Genomic DNA, 17,550 nt, shown 5'->3' on the forward strand with positions numbered 1-17,550 from the left:
ATCTTGTCTCAAAGATACAACAAAAGAGAGGACGACTTTCCCAGTCTAACTGAATATAATGATTTCCTGGAAGAAATAGAAGAAATTGGTAAGTCTTAACGTTTGCATTTTTGATGTGCTCGTGAGACCGTAGGCTTTTATCTTCCGACTCCGCTGCCTATGAGAATGTCGAAGTTGAATTTCTGTAATAGGATTTATCATAGTATCAGATCTTTATCTAGTTACTTTTTTCTGTACATTTTTAATCCTATTTGCTGAACTATAGGACATCAGCAGATAAAATGTTTTACTTAATGGAGAAAAACACATGATTCAAAGAGAAGGTAGTGCTTTATAGCTGGAAAAGAAAGACTTGCAGGGGACTGTCGGTGCTGCACTGGGAAAGATTAAACAAAGAGAAGAGAAATTGAAATTTTCATTATTTGCCTCCATTAGCTTTATCTACCATGACAGAAGCCATATGGTGTCTTTCAGAATTTTTCCTTCTGCAAGTACAGTAGTTGAAGCTGCTTTGAAGCTAATGACCTTACATACCACTGTGGTAGTGTTTTATGTTGCTGTGCCGAAGGAGGTGGTTTAGGAACAGACGTTGGTTTCTTTCCCTTTCTATTAGTTGAAGCAGAACTTTGCCCTTTGGGGAAGGGACTATGTTATCAACAGAGTTTATTTTCTTCTTAGCTGGGGTGACTTGTGATTATGGCGGAGTGATGGATTTTGCTTAGAAAAACAAGGGTACGTTCAAAGGAGTGACTCCCAAACGCTTTGTTTCTTGGGTTTTATGAGCTTCTGAGGCTTTGCTTTTTTGTCCTGGAGGAGGAAGAGGTGGCTTAGAACACGCAGGAGGGGCAGCGAATGCGATTTGAAGGAAAATATGGAGATGCCGCTCCCTTTTGATTTCTCAAAGGAGCCCTTACTCCTCTTTGCACTGTGGTGTTTTGTAGAAATGTATCCAATGCGCTTACCGCTGTGAGTAATATATCATGTTTTTGTTGGCATCAGAAGGCTGAGGCTGGAGAGCTGAATCGTGTGGCTGGGAAATACCAGGCACACTCGTACGGGTCCAAGTATCTGGAGGAGATGATGTGGGTGTAGTTCTGTTTGTATATTTTTTTGGATGGTGCGGGGGAAGGAGGGAATGAGTAGAAAGTATGGTTGCATCTTAGCCAGAGGATCCTGGAAGAATCATGGAAATGAAAACTGGTTTTTATTTACGTAGCATTAGATACAGATTCCCCACTTACTGCTCTTGCAGGGGTTTTCAGCCTCTGCAGCAAGGGAGTTGAAGTTTTGCCTGAAATAGCCTAAACCTCATCAATTCGTATAGAATGTTATGATGCTCTGGCTCCCAGGATTAGGTTGTTAAATTTCCAATGGCTCCAGAGCCTGCACTGGTAATTTGGTTTAGAAGCAGCAGAAATCGTGGCTGCTCTTTGTAACCTTGTGAAGAAGAATAAAATTTGTAATCGTGCTGGCTCTGCAAATGTACAAGGTAGAAGCTCAATAGATAGGGTTGTTAGGAGTGGGAGTCAGTTGCACAAAAGGGACACCTAAAGTACTAAAAGGAACAAGAAGTCTGAGTACCTGCTACTTTCTTCATGTAGCAGCCAGGGTGGTGAGAGGAAAGGAGGGCAGTCAGAAGGCTCTTAATATTTGGTGTCGAAGGGGTCATTTATAGAATCACAGAATTATAGAATCATTTTGATTGGAAGAGACTCTCAAGATCATAGAGTCGAACCATAACCTAAATGTAGCACTAAACCATGTCCCTAAGAACCTTGTCTCTGTGTCTTTTAAACCCCTCCAGGGATGGTGACTCCACCACTTCCCTGGGCAGCCTGTTCCAGTGCCTGACAACCCTTTCCGTGAAGAATTTTTTCCTAATATCCAATCTGAACCTCCCTGGTGCAACTTGAGGCCATTTCCTCTTGTCCTGTCACTTGCTCCTTGGCAGAAGAGACCAACCTCCTCCATGCTACAACCTCCTTTCAGGTAGTTGTAGACAGCGATAAGGTCTCCCCTCAGCCTCCTGTTCTCCGGGCTAAATAACCCCAGCTCCCTCAACCGCTCCCCATCGCACTTGTGCTCCAGACCCTTCACCAGCTTCGTTACCCTTCTCTGAACTCTGTCCAGCACCTCAAGGTCTTTTCCTGTAATGAGGGGCCCAAAACTGAACACAGTATTTGAGGTGGGGCCTTTAGGCAGATCCGGAAGGCAGAGGGCTGGTTAGATTCCAGACCACCACCTTGGGTGAGAATTCAAGCCCTGTTCTCCTTCCCTGGTGACAAAGCTCATTGCACACACTTTGATCTCCCTGAGCCCTTCCCCACCTGCTCTCCTGGGCAGACTTCTGCACCTGCCTGCTGTCTGGTACATGGCGATGTTGAGTCGTCTGCCAGCGGTTTTGCTGTGTGTGACGTGGCTGAACCACTTGTTAGAGGTGTCTTTTACTCCGAATGGTTACTTCACATTTTACTGCTGAGAGTATTTAATTCTTTTGTGGATGTGAATTCCCTGCTTGTGTTGTGCACCTGAGAAACTAGGCTGCAAGAAGGGAAAATAAGGGTGTAACCTTGCAGAGCAAAGCTTTGCCTTGTGGAGCTGATGTACAGCAGGTTGGCAGTAGCCGTGGTGTTTGTTCCAACTGCCAGGTGAGGAAGCTCAGGGCCAGAGAAGCAGATTTCCCCTTTTCCCCTCTGCCCCAGATTTTCAGGTTTCCTTTGGAAGAGTTGAAGCAGAGACAAAACGTGACATCATCTCTAAGTTTACTTCATGTGACCCTGGCACAGTTCTAATAGTTTTCCCAAATGTTTCAGGTAGGTCGGCTCCAGCATGTGCAGCAGTTGCACTGTCTTACTCCATTGCTGTGATATATGACCTCACTTGAAACACATTTCCCCGCTCCGTATCAGGATTGTTCTACCTACAGGCTTTTTCTATTTAAAGGACAGAGTTGGGTGGTACAGTGAAAGTGTGAGAGGGGAAGGTCAAACAAACATTAGGGTAGTCACCTCTTAAGATTTATATTATAAAAAGCACACTTTTGAAGTGGTTTAGAATGTAGCCACTAAAAAATGCTTTGGGCTAAAATGTGTTATACAAGGCTTTAAATAGAAACCACATTTTAAAGCAAGTTTTCTCCAGAAGAAAAATCACTTGGACAACTTGAGAACATTGTAAACGCAGTTTGTTATTAGCGCCAGGAAGAAAAATAAAGGGAAAGGGTTAAAACCTGCCTTTGGGAAAGGTGTGGACAGCATCTATCGGAATAAGTCAAGTCTATGCCCACACGATGAGTGGGGCAAGGTGGAACCTTAGAGTGTTGCTATAAGCTACTCTCTCTGGACATGAGGGAAACTTTGCCCTCTCTTTCTACAAGGATTTCTTCTTTCCCCAAGGTTTTCTTCTTCCCCAGTCAGTTTTTCAGCCCCCGGTGTGTGTTTTGCAGAGCAGGACTCGCCTCCTCGCTGGTGTGCACACACTGCTTGGCACCGTTCTCCTGACACCTGGGTGAGGCCTCTAGGCAATACCACAACACAGTCATTAATAGTAATTATTGCTTTTTACAAACATTCAGTACATTCAACTTGGAAGGAGGCTGCTGTATTCGTGCCCTTTGGATTTCTGTATCTCGTTACTCCTCTAAGGCTTTATGCAACACCAGCTGCCTGGTGACTTGTCTTGCTCAGAATGTTTATCTCACAAGCCATCTTTGGGTAAGAAGGGTTTTGGTATCTGTGATCGCTTGTGGATTGTGTTGTTTATTGTTTTGTGGGTTTTCTATGTCTGTGTGTGTGCACAAGGGTGGTATTTCTGGTCCTGACAATGGAAATAACCCAACTGGAAATTGGGCAGCTTTATCAAAGCTCCATTTCAGTCATCTCCTCTGAACAAAGATTTTGGTACCGCGCTGTTCCAACCATAATGATCTTTCTTAGACTGATGGGGCTGAGTTATTTCAATCCCTTATTACTATGCTAAGGTATTTTTCAGGAAGATTATTGACCTGATAAAAGACAATTTACGATAAACAGAAATAATTATTATTATACCGAATTACTATTACAATACCTAACTAGATTTTCCTGACTTAGCTGTGGGTTTTCTTTTGTTTGTGGTAATTATTTTGTTACAATCCCAGGAATGCTGGTTGAAGTGACCTGTTAAAATCTATTCCATCTTTTCTCTTAAAAGTGCAGGAATGAGGCATTGAAAGCACCAACAGAAAGTGCCACGGTAGCTTTGGACTCCTTGGCCAGACCGAGGATGGGGTTGTATCCCCCTCCATAGTGCTCTGCCCAAAGCTCTTCTGCCATTCCTGGTCTCTAGCTGGCATTTTATGAAGATGATCATTAAGGTGTTGTTTGTAGTAGGGTGGGAGGAATATTGTTTATAACAAACTAATATTACTGATTTTTAAACTTTCAGCTGGCTCATACCAGCAATGCAGATCAAACACTGTTGGCAGAGTAATTATTGCTGTCTTGCCAGAGAGGGAATGTTGGATAGCAAATATTTTTACATGGTCTCTTAAGGCAGTAGGAGGAAAAGTCTCAGAAAACGTCCAGTGTCTCAGACTAAACCAGGGAGATTTTGATGGACTTAGTCCTGCAGCGGAATGCCGTTCATTCATACAGCTGTGTCTCTGGACAAATTATTGTGCCATCTAATTAACATTTTTGTCTTATTTTCATTTTTTTGTTATAACTGGGAAAATATTTTTCCATTTGTTGTAGAATTGCATAATGAATGTTGTTGTTTTGAAAGCAGCGAAAGTCTCCCTGTAGAGGCCGAATTTCAGAAGTTGGGAGTTTTACCTAAATAGAATGAAACGCTTCAGAAAAGCACAATAGTCTTCCTGTTATACTTCAACAGATGTCTCAAGGCAAGTCATTTTATAAACCAACCAATGTGAGATGGATAAGTAGATAAATAATTGTTGCATACAAAACAGCTTCTGTTTCTTTTCCCTGAAGGGTTTCAGGCCTCTTATATCGGCTTATGCTATATTTCAACATGGACAAAAATAAGTCTGGCTTCTCTTTGAAACCTTTTCAAGCTGGCCATCTGCTTTGCCACTCAGATTCAGATCTATACCAATATTTTTTCAGGGTAGATGTAGCATATGAGTTAGGTGTTTTTTTTTTTTTAAACTCTCATTCTTCTAATTTTATACTTTTTTTTGTTGTATTTTTTATAAACCGAACACTTGAAAGAGTGGTATTTAAAATAAATTTATGAAAAAACTCAAAGCAAACCAAATGAATTCTGTACAGTGTTATCTGTGTACAAGGTAAGATGTTGAGTGTCGTAATGACCATGTTCTTTGATTTAATACTTGTTGGTTTTAAAATGCTACTGAACTTGTGGCATGGATAAGGGAGTAGAGAAAGGAATAATCTAATTTTTTTGGTGAGCTAGTGCCCCTTACAAAATGGATTTGTCAGCTGTAATTGCAGGATACAATGGCAAGAATTTACTTCTCTGAATATTGATGAAAGGACATTTGAAACTCATGAAAAGTACATTAGAAAATACATTGGAAGATGTTTAATCTGGCTGGTTGGCCACTGATAACTGTGCAATGTCGAAGAGCACAGGTCGCTTTGCTGCTGGAGTGTTTCCTGTAGGAGGGGAGATATTATTTTTAATTACTGGAGGACAACTGTCAACGCTGTCGGTATAGAGACATCCAGGCCTGAATGCTGTTGCAACAAAACATAGCTCTTCAATATTTTACATCTTGAAATGTGGACAACTTTAGTGTTGAGGAGCAGATGCTGAGGAATAAGATAATGTTGCTCTTCAATGACTGTGAATTACAGTTCAGTGGGAGAAATCTGCTCTGGTCTTTGAGGTTGCTGGAAGTGTGAACCTTTCTGATTGCTGGTGTCCTACCATGTCCTCGAGTGATGGAGTAGAGCAGGACTGATGGAGCAGAATCAGTGTGGTACGAGCAGATCTGACCACTGAGAGGGTTTTACCTGTCGTTTGGTTCCAGCCACAGCAGGAAAACAGAAGGAGCACTAAACCAACATTCCCCTTGCAAGCAGAGCAGTGGGTGCTAAGGTGGCTGTGCAGGTGAATATTTTAAAATACTGATGCAGAAACACCTCTCTTATATGGAAATGTTACTTCCTATCAAGTAGCAAAATAAGCTTCCTTTTGTAAGCAGTCCTAAATAAAGGCAGGCATCTGCCTGTCTAAAATTTGCCTGCTTTCCCCAGGGTGAGTTTTAAATGTTATGTTTTTTGTTTTACAAACCAAGGTTATGATTAGTTGATTCTATTAAAGATAACTGAGAAAGGAGGAAAAAAAATCTTGAAAGTTTCAAGCAATAGTTGCAAAACCTACATCATCAGCTTCTTGCTGGATTATTTTTAGAGAAATACCCAAGATGTTCAGGAGCCTAAAGGCGTTTGGCATCTCATCTTGCTCCTCTTCTTGCACCTGAAGGTGGCATCTGGGCATCCCGCTAGCACAGCATGTCTCATATGCTATTTCTTTCTTGTGTCGTCACTGAAGAGTTTAGAGAGCTGGTGTGTGGATTGAAGTTGTAGGAAGTGCTGACATTCCCATGCAGCTGCTGTCCCTGCAGAGCCCTGGTCTGAGTCTATGCCAGCATTTTCACATGACAGTTCTTGGCCCTAATACTCAAATATTAAGCTGCTTGTCAGCTGGAGGTCAAATCTCCATTAAAATACTCAAAATTTAGATTAAAATAATGTGTTTTACTAAGGAAATGTTGTTACAACAAGAAAGTGTATGTTTGTCAAAATATGAAATTGGAAAATGTTGTTAATGCCTTTCGGAGGAAAAAAAAAAAGAAAACAACATTTGAGATGGTTAATTTGCTTCCAAAAATCAAGGGGTTGAGATTTGAATGGCCTGTTTGGGTTACAGCAGCACCCAGAGGTTCCACCTGAGATGAGAGGAAGACTATGGAGTTAAGTGCTGCATATAGCTAAAGTATGGAGGTACAGCAGGTGATGTATAGGAGGAAGGAAGCTTTATTTCCCTACTCCTGGTCCTTACAGGTGGGAAACCTCCAGTATGAGGCCCAGTGATCTGCCCAGAACAGCAGCAAAGGTGGAAGTTGAACTCAGGTGTTGATTCCCAGTCAAATGCTTAAAACACAAAACCAACCTGGATCTCAGATCACTTCTGAAGTGAGGGTGGTAGTGTGGGGGTGGAAGAGTTCAACAGATTTAGGAGCCATCTGGAATATTGTGTCCAGTTCTGGGCCCCTCAGTTCCAGAAGGACAGAGAACTACTGGAGAGAGTCCAGCGCAGGGCAACGAAGATGATGGAGTGGAGCATCTCCCGTGTGAGGAAAGGCTGAGGGAGCTGGGGCGCTGGAGCTGGAGAAGAGGAGACTGAGGGGTGACCTTATTAATGTTTACAGATATATAAAGGGTGAGTGTCAGGAGGATGGAGCCGGGCTCTTCTGGGTGACAACCAATGACAGGACAAGGGGCAATGGGTTCAAACTGGAACACAAGAGGTTCCGCTTAAATTTGAGAAGAAACTTATTCTCAGTAAGGCTAACAGACACTGGCCCAGGCTGCCCAGGGAGGTTGTGGAGTCTCCTACTCTGGAGACATTCAAACTCGCCTGGACACCTTCCTGTGTAACCTCATCTGGGTGTTCCTGCTCCATGGGGGATTGGACAGGATCATCTTTTGAGGTCCCTTCCAGTCCCTGACAATCTGTGATTCTATCAGTCCTCTTGATATTGGCCTTTATTTGGAAAATAGGGGAAACAATAAATACGGCTCTTTTTGTTGTTGTCGTTTTGGGGTTTTTTTTTTTGCTTAAGGTTAGGAATTTCTTCAGTTGTATCTCACCTGGCCCTTTTTATTGCAGTTCAAGGAAGGACTGAATACTTTTGCTAGGGGTAAGATGATGCAGTGATTCAGTGCTCCTGGAAAGACAGCATTCCCATTCCCATCTCTACACTTCAAGTACTTCCCTTGTACCATCTCTGGCACTTGCCCAGCCCCTTTGTTGAGCCAGTTCAGGTTACTGGAGGGTTTCTGTTGACACTGCAAAGCATCCAGAGAGTCCTGGGGTCAGAGCAGGGGAAAGAGTGAGACCTGTGGCTGTGGGAAGGGACACAAGCAGGGCTGCCTATGGCTGGGTCTGTACAACTGGGCTGCATCCCACAACTCCAGCATTTTGCACCCTGTTTTCTCTTTCCGCCCTTATATGCTTCCTACTTTGTTTTTTTGCTGTTTCCTTTGCTCTCATCTGATCTACCACTCTGGGCTACTCATGGTTTATCTTACCTAGACCCCTCCTAAAAGCTAATTTCTGCCATGTCACTGTGGATGTGATGACAGGAGGGATATGCTCTTTACCCAGCTGAGGTGTGTGCTGTTCTCATGAGTAACACCACAGACTTCACGGTCCCTTCCATTTCTCTCTAGCAGCCTTGTACAAATGACCTGGCAGTGGTGCCCATGCCAAGGGTTCATTTGGCCCCATCACCTGAGAACCCTGAGAGAGGGACCTGAACCAAAACCTTCCAAGTTTTGTGCCGATGTTTCCACTAGAACCTCCTTCCCTTTCCTAGGGTTTGACTTATCACAACTGCTGTGCCATTGATTTCTTGGGAAGGATTTATCAATGGCAGTGAAAACTTCTCTGTTGCTCTGGTAGATTTACTGTAGCCACATGACAAAACTCATTGAGGCTTCAAGCACCATACATTGGCAGCCTTCAGTAGCTCTAAGGCCGTGGGCATGAGCCTAGTGTCCACTTTGGATGGTGATCACCAAGTGATGTCCCAGTGATAATGGCTTTCAGTTGGAATTCACTTGACCCACAGTTGAACCAGTGACCTAGAGGTGAAAGGTTCATGTGTTGTATCAAATTACTAATCATCCAAACCACCTTCAAGCTGTTGATTAAAGAAACTGTTTGATTTCTTGAAGTGTCTTCCATGCCATGTGTAGATAATTGGGAATGTTGTGCTAAACTATGGAGCTTGCTGGCCTACTCTGCTTGTTCATAATTAGGCAGGATATAATCTGTCACTATGGGCAGACATCAAAAGAATGTCACTTAACCTATTAATCTGGATGCATCTGCAGATTGTTCATAATAAAGGTGATTGTACATTAGCACCTTTTAAATTATCAAATGATGTGAAAATTTTTTGTTTACCTGAGAATTTGAGCAGTCTCTATAGTCTTTGTGCATTAGATACTCTTAGGAAATCAAATTACTGAATTTCTAAACTTGTCTTAATATGTATGTGTTTAGTCTAATTTTACAGGAATCACTGTTCTGAGCTGTAACTGCTACTTGAAAAGGTCAATGTTTTATGAAGAATATGATTATTCATGTGTATCATTAACTGGTATCACAAAATAGGATGCAAGACTCAACTTGTCATCTCCTACCGATGTATAAACCTGGAGGAACTCTGCTGGCTTCTCTTGAAGTTTGCAGTGATTTAGCACGTTGTGTCTTTCTTTACAAGGCGGATTTAAATAAATTCTGTTATTGTAACGTTTAGATCTGGTGCTAGAAGGGATAGAGAACATCAGAGCGGTATTTTTTTGTCAGTCGTGCATGCTGACCTAATGCTTTTGCTTTCTGTCTTTCTAATATTTATGCAGTATTTAACTTGACCAACAATGTGGATTTGGAGAACACCAAAAGGAAAATGGAGCTCTACCAGAAGGATAACAAAGAAGTCATTCAGAAAAATAAGATAAAACTGGTTAGTTCTCCTCTCCTCTGCAATCTTTATTAATTAGTTAAAGAATTTTGGGATTTTGAAGTGGAATCCTTTCTGTAATGTCTTACAAACAAGTCAAAATTGAAGGCACTATGCAGATTTCACTTTGTAGTCGGAAACTGTAATATGCTAATGTTCTGCAATACTGATATTTAGCCCTGTGTAAAGAGATTAAATTGATAGTTGAAATGTAGTTACACTTTATTTTGGGAAGGGCTTGAAAAGAAGGACAGGCAGTAAAGTCTGCATGTAATACATCAGCACCGCATGCGTGCTGGCAGGGTCGTTGGACAATATCCAGGAGAGATGAGGTTCATTCCTGTACCAGGACAATAATTCCTTTCTCATCCAGAGAAGAAAAGGAATCCAGACGCAGACATTATGAAGGTCCCAGGAGAGAGTTGTAAAATTGAGGGAAAGCACAGGTCTGGTTTATGCAAAGTTGAAAATGAAAGATGTTGAAACAAACATTAAAACTTTTGTTCAAGAGCTGATAACAATAACATCAGGAGTATTGTATACATGATCTGTATGCAAAACACATGGTTCTTTGAAGATTCATTCATTAAAATACAGCTCAGATATCATTTTGTTCTTTAAAAATAAACTTGCAAGCATTTCTTTCTGTCAGAAAAGTTTAATCTGCTAAATATTTTTTCAGTATAAAAATACACATTGTTATCGGTTCTCGAAGGAAAATGTCTGCCCTGTGTGTGACATAACAAGGGTTTGTGTTTGTATTCCAGTTGCACTAAGGACTTGCTTTCAAATCAGTAGGGGTGAAATCCTCACTCCCCTGAAGTCTGGGGCAACACTCCCTGTGATTTCTTTAGCTCTAGGATTTCACAGGAGGAGACTGGAATCTGAAAAATGTTTGTTTGAACCTCTTCCTTTTAAAGGCAAGGAAATTTCCCTAGGGGTCCATCTCTGATCTCTTATCCTGTCTCTGACACTCTGCAATATCCTTCAGAGCTTGAAGAGACCTGCCAGACCCTTGGCTACGTGTCCCATTTTACAATATAGGCGCAACCTCTGGGGTCACCACGAGCATCGTGTGCTCTGCCTGCAGCTTCACTGGACGTGACTCGCAGATGGGCTGTGCAAGAGCTGCCCCATCGTATGGAGCAGCACAACTAATGCTCCACACCCCGAGCCCCCCAGGCCTTCTCTTTTCTGTTCTCGATGGTCTCGCTGTGCTGGAGGCTCTCTGGTGGGAGCTGGGCAAGTCTGCGTGAATCCAGACTTACTGGATTACCTGGAGACATTTCCTTTTTTATTTCTTTTTCAACATTTGTAAGGTTCAGCATTTCTTTTTCAACAGTTGGAACATAATAATAGACTTGATGCAGTTGCTGTTACAAAAACTACATGATCTTGCCCATAAATTTACCCTTCTCCCAAAAGCCAAAAGGGTACTTTCTATAGCTCTTTTTTTGGTAGCTTTTGGAATGTCTTTACTCTTTAAATGGTAAAAGCTGTCCTAATTTCTCACCTAAACTTCTTATGGCTGGTCATTGTCCATTCCTGGTCTGACATAAATTTTTCTGTCCACTGTAACAGTTTGCTTCTGAAGAATATAGATATTCTCAGTCTCCCTTGGTGCTTTTGTTACCCTTTGCTTGTTCCAGTTTGAATTTGTGTTTGGCGAGCAGAAGGGGCCAGAACTGAATGCAGCATTGTAGCCAAGCTCTTAACAGCATTTGGTAAAACACTGTTTTCCCGTCTCTGCTAGAAATATGTTGACATACATGATCCTAAGGCTGTTCTTTCGTAGCGCTGTCATGTGGGAGTTTCAAAAGCGGTAGTGGTCAAGTAGGTCTCTTGTACCAAGTAACAAGTGTTAGGACGAGAGGAAGTGGCCTCAAGTTGCTCCATGGAAGTTCAGATTGGATATGAGGAAAAATTTCCTCCCAAAAAGGGTTGTTGTGCATTGGAACAGGCTGCCCAGCGCAGTGGTGGAGTCACCATCCCTGGAGGTGTTGAACAGACGTGTAGATGAGGTTCTCAGGGACGTGGTTCAGAGGTGGACTTTCTAGTGTTGGGTTAACGGTTGTACTCTATGATCTTGAGGGTCTTTTCCAACCCAAATGATTCAATGATTCTGTTCTATGACTGTGTTTTCTCCTCTTTAGTTTCTAATTAATGGATTAATGTCTCCAAATCCATGCCCTTATAAGTTATTTTCATCTTGCTGCTGCTACTTTTGTCCTTATGAGCATTCATTCTTTCTTACAGACAAAAATATTAAGCTACTGAAGCAATCACCTCAGGATTTGAATATCTACTTGTTCTTTGTCAGTACAAGCCATACTCTTCATCTTTGTAGCTAGTTCCTCATCACCTCGCTACTCATGTACTAACGCATCTGGTAGATCTGTGGATTTCATGCAGGACTATGCAGAGAAAGGGTTTAAGTACACAGGTTTGGATAAAAAGTTACAGAACTATTGGAGAAAGGATTCTTGTCATTATATATATATATATAAAAATTATATATATATAAAAATAAATTTATGAAGACTTGTGCTCCAAGTGGGTCACAGCTTTCCCCAAAGTGCCATTTTTCTTAAATATCTGCTCTTCTCTAGTCATGCGATAAATTGTCACTTCCTGCTTTGTTAATAGACATTTAATTTCACTTGCTGCTTTGGTCAGTCTTGAAATAGTTTTGCCTGAATGCCGTGATATGTGTTTAAATGTTCTTGTTTGTCCTTTCTTGAATGTGGCGAAACATTATTACACTTTCTATTTACTTCTTCCCAGTTGTCATCTTGACTTTACTCTGGGCTTCACTGTGATCACCTTATTTCTTTAGATGTTGGGACTGTGTTTAGGTTATCTTGAAGCTTGACACAACCCTCACTGCAATAACGTTTTGCTAAAACTACTTCCATGGATCAATCACAGAATCACAGAATCAACTGGGTTGGAAAAGACCTCAGAGGTGATCGAGTCCAACCCTTGGTCCAACTCTAGTCCGTTTACTAGATCATGGCACTAAGTGCCATGTCCAATCTCAATTTAAAAACCTCCAGGGACGGCGAGTCCACCACCTCCCTGGGCAGCCATTCCAATGCCTGACCACTCTCTCTGTAAAGAATTTCTTTCTAATATCCAGCCTAAATTTCCCCTGGCAGAGTTTAAGCCCATGCCCCCTTGTCCTATTGCTGACTGCCTGGGAGAAGAGACCAATCCCCACCTGGCTAGAACTGCCCTTCAGGTAGTTATAGAGAGTGATGAGCTCACCTCTAAGCCTCCTCTTCTATAGACTAAACAACCCCAGCTCCCTCAGCCTCTCCCCATAGGTCTTATGTTCAAGTCCCTTCACCAGTCGTGTTGCTCTTCTCTGGACCCGCTCCAGCACTTCAATGTCTTTCCTGAACTGAGGGGCCCAGAACTGAACACAATACTCCAGGTGTGGCCTCCCCAATGCAGAGTACAGGGGAAGGATCACTGCCCTTGTCCTGCTGACCACGCTGTTTTTGATACAGGACAGGATACCGTTGGCCTTCTTGGCCACCTGGGCACACTGTTGGCTCATGTTGAGCTTCCTGTCCATTAGTCCCCCCAGGTCCCTTTCTGTCTGACTGCTCTCCAGCCACTCTGCGCCCAGCCTGGAGCGCTGCAGGGGGTTGTTGTGACCAAAGTGCAGCACCCGGCATTTGGCCTTATTGAACTTCATCCCATTGGAATCAGCCCATTTTTCCAGTCTATCCAGATCCCTCTGCAGAGCCCTCCTGCCTTCCAGCAGGTAATCATCCCTTTAAGTTTTATAAAGTGTTACTGGATCTCCCTTTACTTTAGTATTTCTGGTGGGGAGGATTTGGAAAATGTTTTTATATGTTATTGTCTTATACCTTACACAAAACTAACCTCTCTTTTTCTTCTGCTACGATTTTCAAATACAGGTGACATAATAATTCACAGGTTAAAAAAAGACTTCTCAAACAGTAAATTGTGAAACAAAAACTAGTCACTATGTGCTAGTTATTTCTTTTCTTCTCTTGTAGCACATGACTTTAAAAAATTCCTTATTTTCTGGGAATTTCATTTCTTTTACAGTTCATGCTTAAGTATGTTTTAGCTTATAAACTTCTCTACTAATATTCATAGATTTGTAATTTCTTATTTTTCTTCTACACCACTGCTAAACACACAACGTACTTGTCACAGAAGATGCAGCGATCAGGAACAGTATTGCGGGATTGTATTTCTGGTCACCTGCTTAGCATCACTTGAGAAGTAGGATGTGTGGGAGCAAAGGGAGGTGCCTTACTTAGAATTCCACCTTAAAAGCTTGAACTTAGCTGCGCTCCCATTGCTTGGTCTGTCCTGGGTCCTGTGGTAGGTGAGTAGAGCTGTGGGCGAGCTCTGTCTGAGTTAATTTCTAATTTCCATTTCAGACACGGGAGCAGGAAGAGCTGGAGGAAGCTTTAGAGGTAGAGCGACAGGAAAACGAGCAGAGGCGCCTGCTCATACAGAAAGAAGAACAGCTACAACAGATGATAAAAAGGAAGAATAAGCAGGCGCTCTTGGATGATCTGGTGAGTAACAAAACCAGGGGCTTTGAATGCTCAGCAGCAGAACAAACAGCAATGCAGTGACATTCATCTCTGCCATGGTTAACCGTGTGGAATTAACACATCTGCCCCTTTCTCTTTCCCTGTCTTGAATGTTTTATGTTACTGTTCTCTCCCCTATCGTTCATTTGGATATTATAAACAACTGTGGTTTTGGCAAGCGAAGGGCTGGGGGAAGAGTGCTTCTGGGATTCATTGACTTAATTGGAATCATTGTCCAGAATGTCCAGTGCTGGTTAGAAATTAACTCTAGGAAAGCATTCTTGGCTGTTTTAACACAAAATTAATCCTGCATAAGATTCTAACAAAGAAAAATGCAGAAGTGGGGTTTTTTGGTATTTGAAGAAGGCTGATTTCCTGGTTCTACCTGTTTTGATGGTTTTTTTGTTCATTTCTTCTCCTAGTAAGCTTCCATTGAAAGCTCTTTTATTATTGCTGATTGACTTGTGGAGATGTATATCAAAAATTTCTTTAGCAAGTTCAGCCACTCTACCAGTTTACTTACTCGTTGACATTTGACTGCATATCTGAAGAAGAACTAGTATAGAAGTCTGGGTTTCTGTTTAATTCACTGACAATACGAGACCCACAGGCTTTGACTGTGATCAAGGATGCATTAGTGTAACTGATATGGTGACTGCTCCACCTTGAACCCGATGTGTGGTGGGTGAGGTTCCGTCACATCTGAGGCCGTGTAACCACCTGCTTGTTTTTTCTTCATCTCGTGACTGTCACATCTGCTTTGGTGTGTGTCTGATTGTGCAATTTGTGAGGGGGGTAGAGAGGAGCAGCTGAGTTGGTTTGGCCATAATGTGGATTCTCACTGCTTTTGGCTCACTAACAGTCCTGAGGAGCGGTCGATAATCTGGTGTGTTGAAGCAAATTGGTCATCAGGAGCTGCTTCATGAGCTCGGCCACCTCTGCAGCGAGGAGATGGTGGAGAACTGGAGTTATATGAGCATTAGTCAACCCTTTTCAAGTCAGAGCACCTGAACTATAAGTGGTCCCTTTGTATTCAAAACCTACTGAAAGAAAAAGATTTCTTGCCGTGTGTCATGTTCTCTTACTGCGAAGCTTTTGTATATGAGTTGCTCCTTTTGAAGTGAACGGAGCTTGAATTCATTGGAGGGGTGTATGGACACCTGAATTAAAACTCAGGCTATGTCTAGAAACCGCGTTCATCTTGTCTTTGGTTGATTTTACTACCGATTCTGCATCTGAAATGCAGTGATAGTGTGTGGGCATAGAGAAGCTCAGTAAATGTATTATTTAAACAAGATTGATGTCTCAATTTTTTTAATACCTGTGTGTGTACAGACATTCACATGATCTGACACTCATGAGAACAGTCTGTGTGTAACCTTGAACGAAACTGGAAAAAAGGAAAAGCATCTATGCATCCATACATGTGTGCGGCTGTGTTAACGTGGTATGAAGCCGCCTGGCAGATTTAAATCAGATTTTATTTCATTTCAGTTTATCTCACGTTAATATAGCATTGATTTTTGCTTTGTTACCATTCAAGATACAGATGCTTTTCTACTTTTTCTGGAAAAGCAGAGTTCTTCTTCAAACCAAGGCGGGAGGCACTGACATCCAGGGAGCATCCGTGTGCAGTTTTGGAGTTCCAGGGGCTCTCCTAAGAGCTGCCTTTTCCAAAGCCAGGAGTCCTGGCAGCTTGTCCTGGGTTTAGCTGAAAGGGGCTGGTGTTTCATTTCTTGTAGACAAAGGCAGGGGCGAACAGAAACGTTCTTTGAACAGCCCTCCAGTCTGTAGCTTTGCATCCAGCACTTCCTCCTCACTTCCAAGGTAAAAGTGCTTATGGTCCACACAAGTAGGAATAGTTTGACTTGTTAATGAATAAAAACTCCACTATGAACTTGAATTTAATGGCTCAGAATAGAGTTTTTTGAACTGGTTTCTGACTTCTGTCAATCCTGTTCTAAAACACAATCTTAATTTACTAGAGACCAGTGGTAGGGTGTTTGGTTTTGTTTTTTGGTTGTGGTGTTTTTTTACCCTTTTTTTACCCTTTTTTTACCCTTTTTTTACCCTTTTTTTACCCTTTTTTTACCCTTTTTTTACCCTTTTTTTACCCTTTTTTTACCCTTTTTTTACCCAGCAGTTGGTTTTACTGGAAACCCACTTCACCAAGTGACTTGAGGAAATAATGGTTATAAATAATCCTTAAACATGACCAAAAGAGGTAGTTTTAACTGTGATTGCATGTGTTTTGCGGTTAAAACATCTCTGAATATTCTAAAACCAACAGAAAGGTGTTTTTTTTAAAGACTTAGGAAGGAAACCGGGCAATTTCAAGTTATCTGTTTATGAAGGGGCACTGTCAGCTTACATTTGAGCCAAAGCTTGTTTTGTAATCCTAAAGGTTTATAAAGCCAGCACTGGAGTGTTTGTACAATGCCTTACCAAGTCTCTGGAAAACCAACAGTTGTTAAACAAATAAACATTTCCTATAGTCTCTGAAATCTCTTCAATGCGCTGCTGCAAACCTGAAAATGAAGCTCATCATAACTAAAACCTAATTGAGTAATGTGGTGAAAGGAAGCGTAAGCAGTAGCAGTGTAAAGAACTCCGTTAAGAAAAAGAATATTATATCTATGGTTGCTGGTACTGTGCTAAAACAACATGGATTAAGTTACGGCTGCAGGGATACCAGTGGCAAAAGTACTGACTCAGCAGGATTTTGAGAGCAGAGGAAGGTGGGGAAACGACATTGACCCGTTGATTCTGAGTTGTCTCTTTTTGGATTAGGAACCTACAGCCCATGTGGGATCCTCCCTTACTCTCCCATTAAAACAAAACAAAACCACCAAACAACCAAATGTTTTGTATGTGCAGGTAGAGATGTCAGGTCTTTCCTCTTCCAATAAGACAATTTTACCTTTGGTGAATCATAGAATCATATTTGAATCATAGAATGTCCTGAGTTGGAATGGACCCACAAGGATCATCGAGTCCAACTCCTGTCCCTGCACAGGACAACCCCACAGTTCACACCGTGTGTCTGAGGGTGTTGTCCAGTCTCTTCTTGAACACTGTCAGGCTTGGGGCTGTGACACCTCCCTGGGGAGCCTGTTCAGTGTCCAGCACCCTCTGGGTGAAGAACCTTTTGCTGATGTCCAACCTAAATACTAAGGAGTGAGGAGATACATGGTTTCTGACATGTATTATTTATGGTATTATCATATTGAGCAAAGGTCTCAG

The 17,550-nt window shown here is 42.0% G+C and overlaps 1 protein-coding gene across 10 annotated transcripts in view; it reads left to right on the forward strand.

Annotated features, from left to right (window-relative positions):
• MNAT1 (MNAT1 component of CDK activating kinase) overlaps positions 1-17,550 on the forward strand; it is a 129,357-nt gene that overhangs the window by 38,879 nt on the left and 72,928 nt on the right. For 4 of the 10 annotated variants that reach the window (XM_065065833.1, XM_065065831.1, XM_065065832.1 and 1 more), the window contains exons 3-7: positions 15-88; positions 4,765-4,882; positions 9,624-9,727; positions 13,308-13,496; positions 14,149-14,289. In XM_065065833.1, the coding sequence (XP_064921905.1) occupies positions 4,873-4,882; positions 9,624-9,727; positions 13,308-13,496; positions 14,149-14,289 (444 nt within the window). In that variant the 5' untranslated portion in view covers positions 15-88; positions 4,765-4,872. The remainder of the gene's footprint in view (positions 1-14; positions 89-4,764; positions 4,883-9,623; positions 9,728-13,307; positions 13,497-14,148; positions 14,290-17,550) is intronic. The other 6 variants (XM_065065827.1, XM_065065826.1, XM_065065830.1 and 3 more) reach the window with 3 other exon arrangements.

Source organism: Columba livia, chromosome 5 (genome assembly GCF_036013475.1).
Source record: "Columba livia isolate bColLiv1 breed racing homer chromosome 5, bColLiv1.pat.W.v2, whole genome shotgun sequence".
NCBI classification, from domain to species: domain Eukaryota; kingdom Metazoa; phylum Chordata; class Aves; order Columbiformes; family Columbidae; genus Columba; species Columba livia.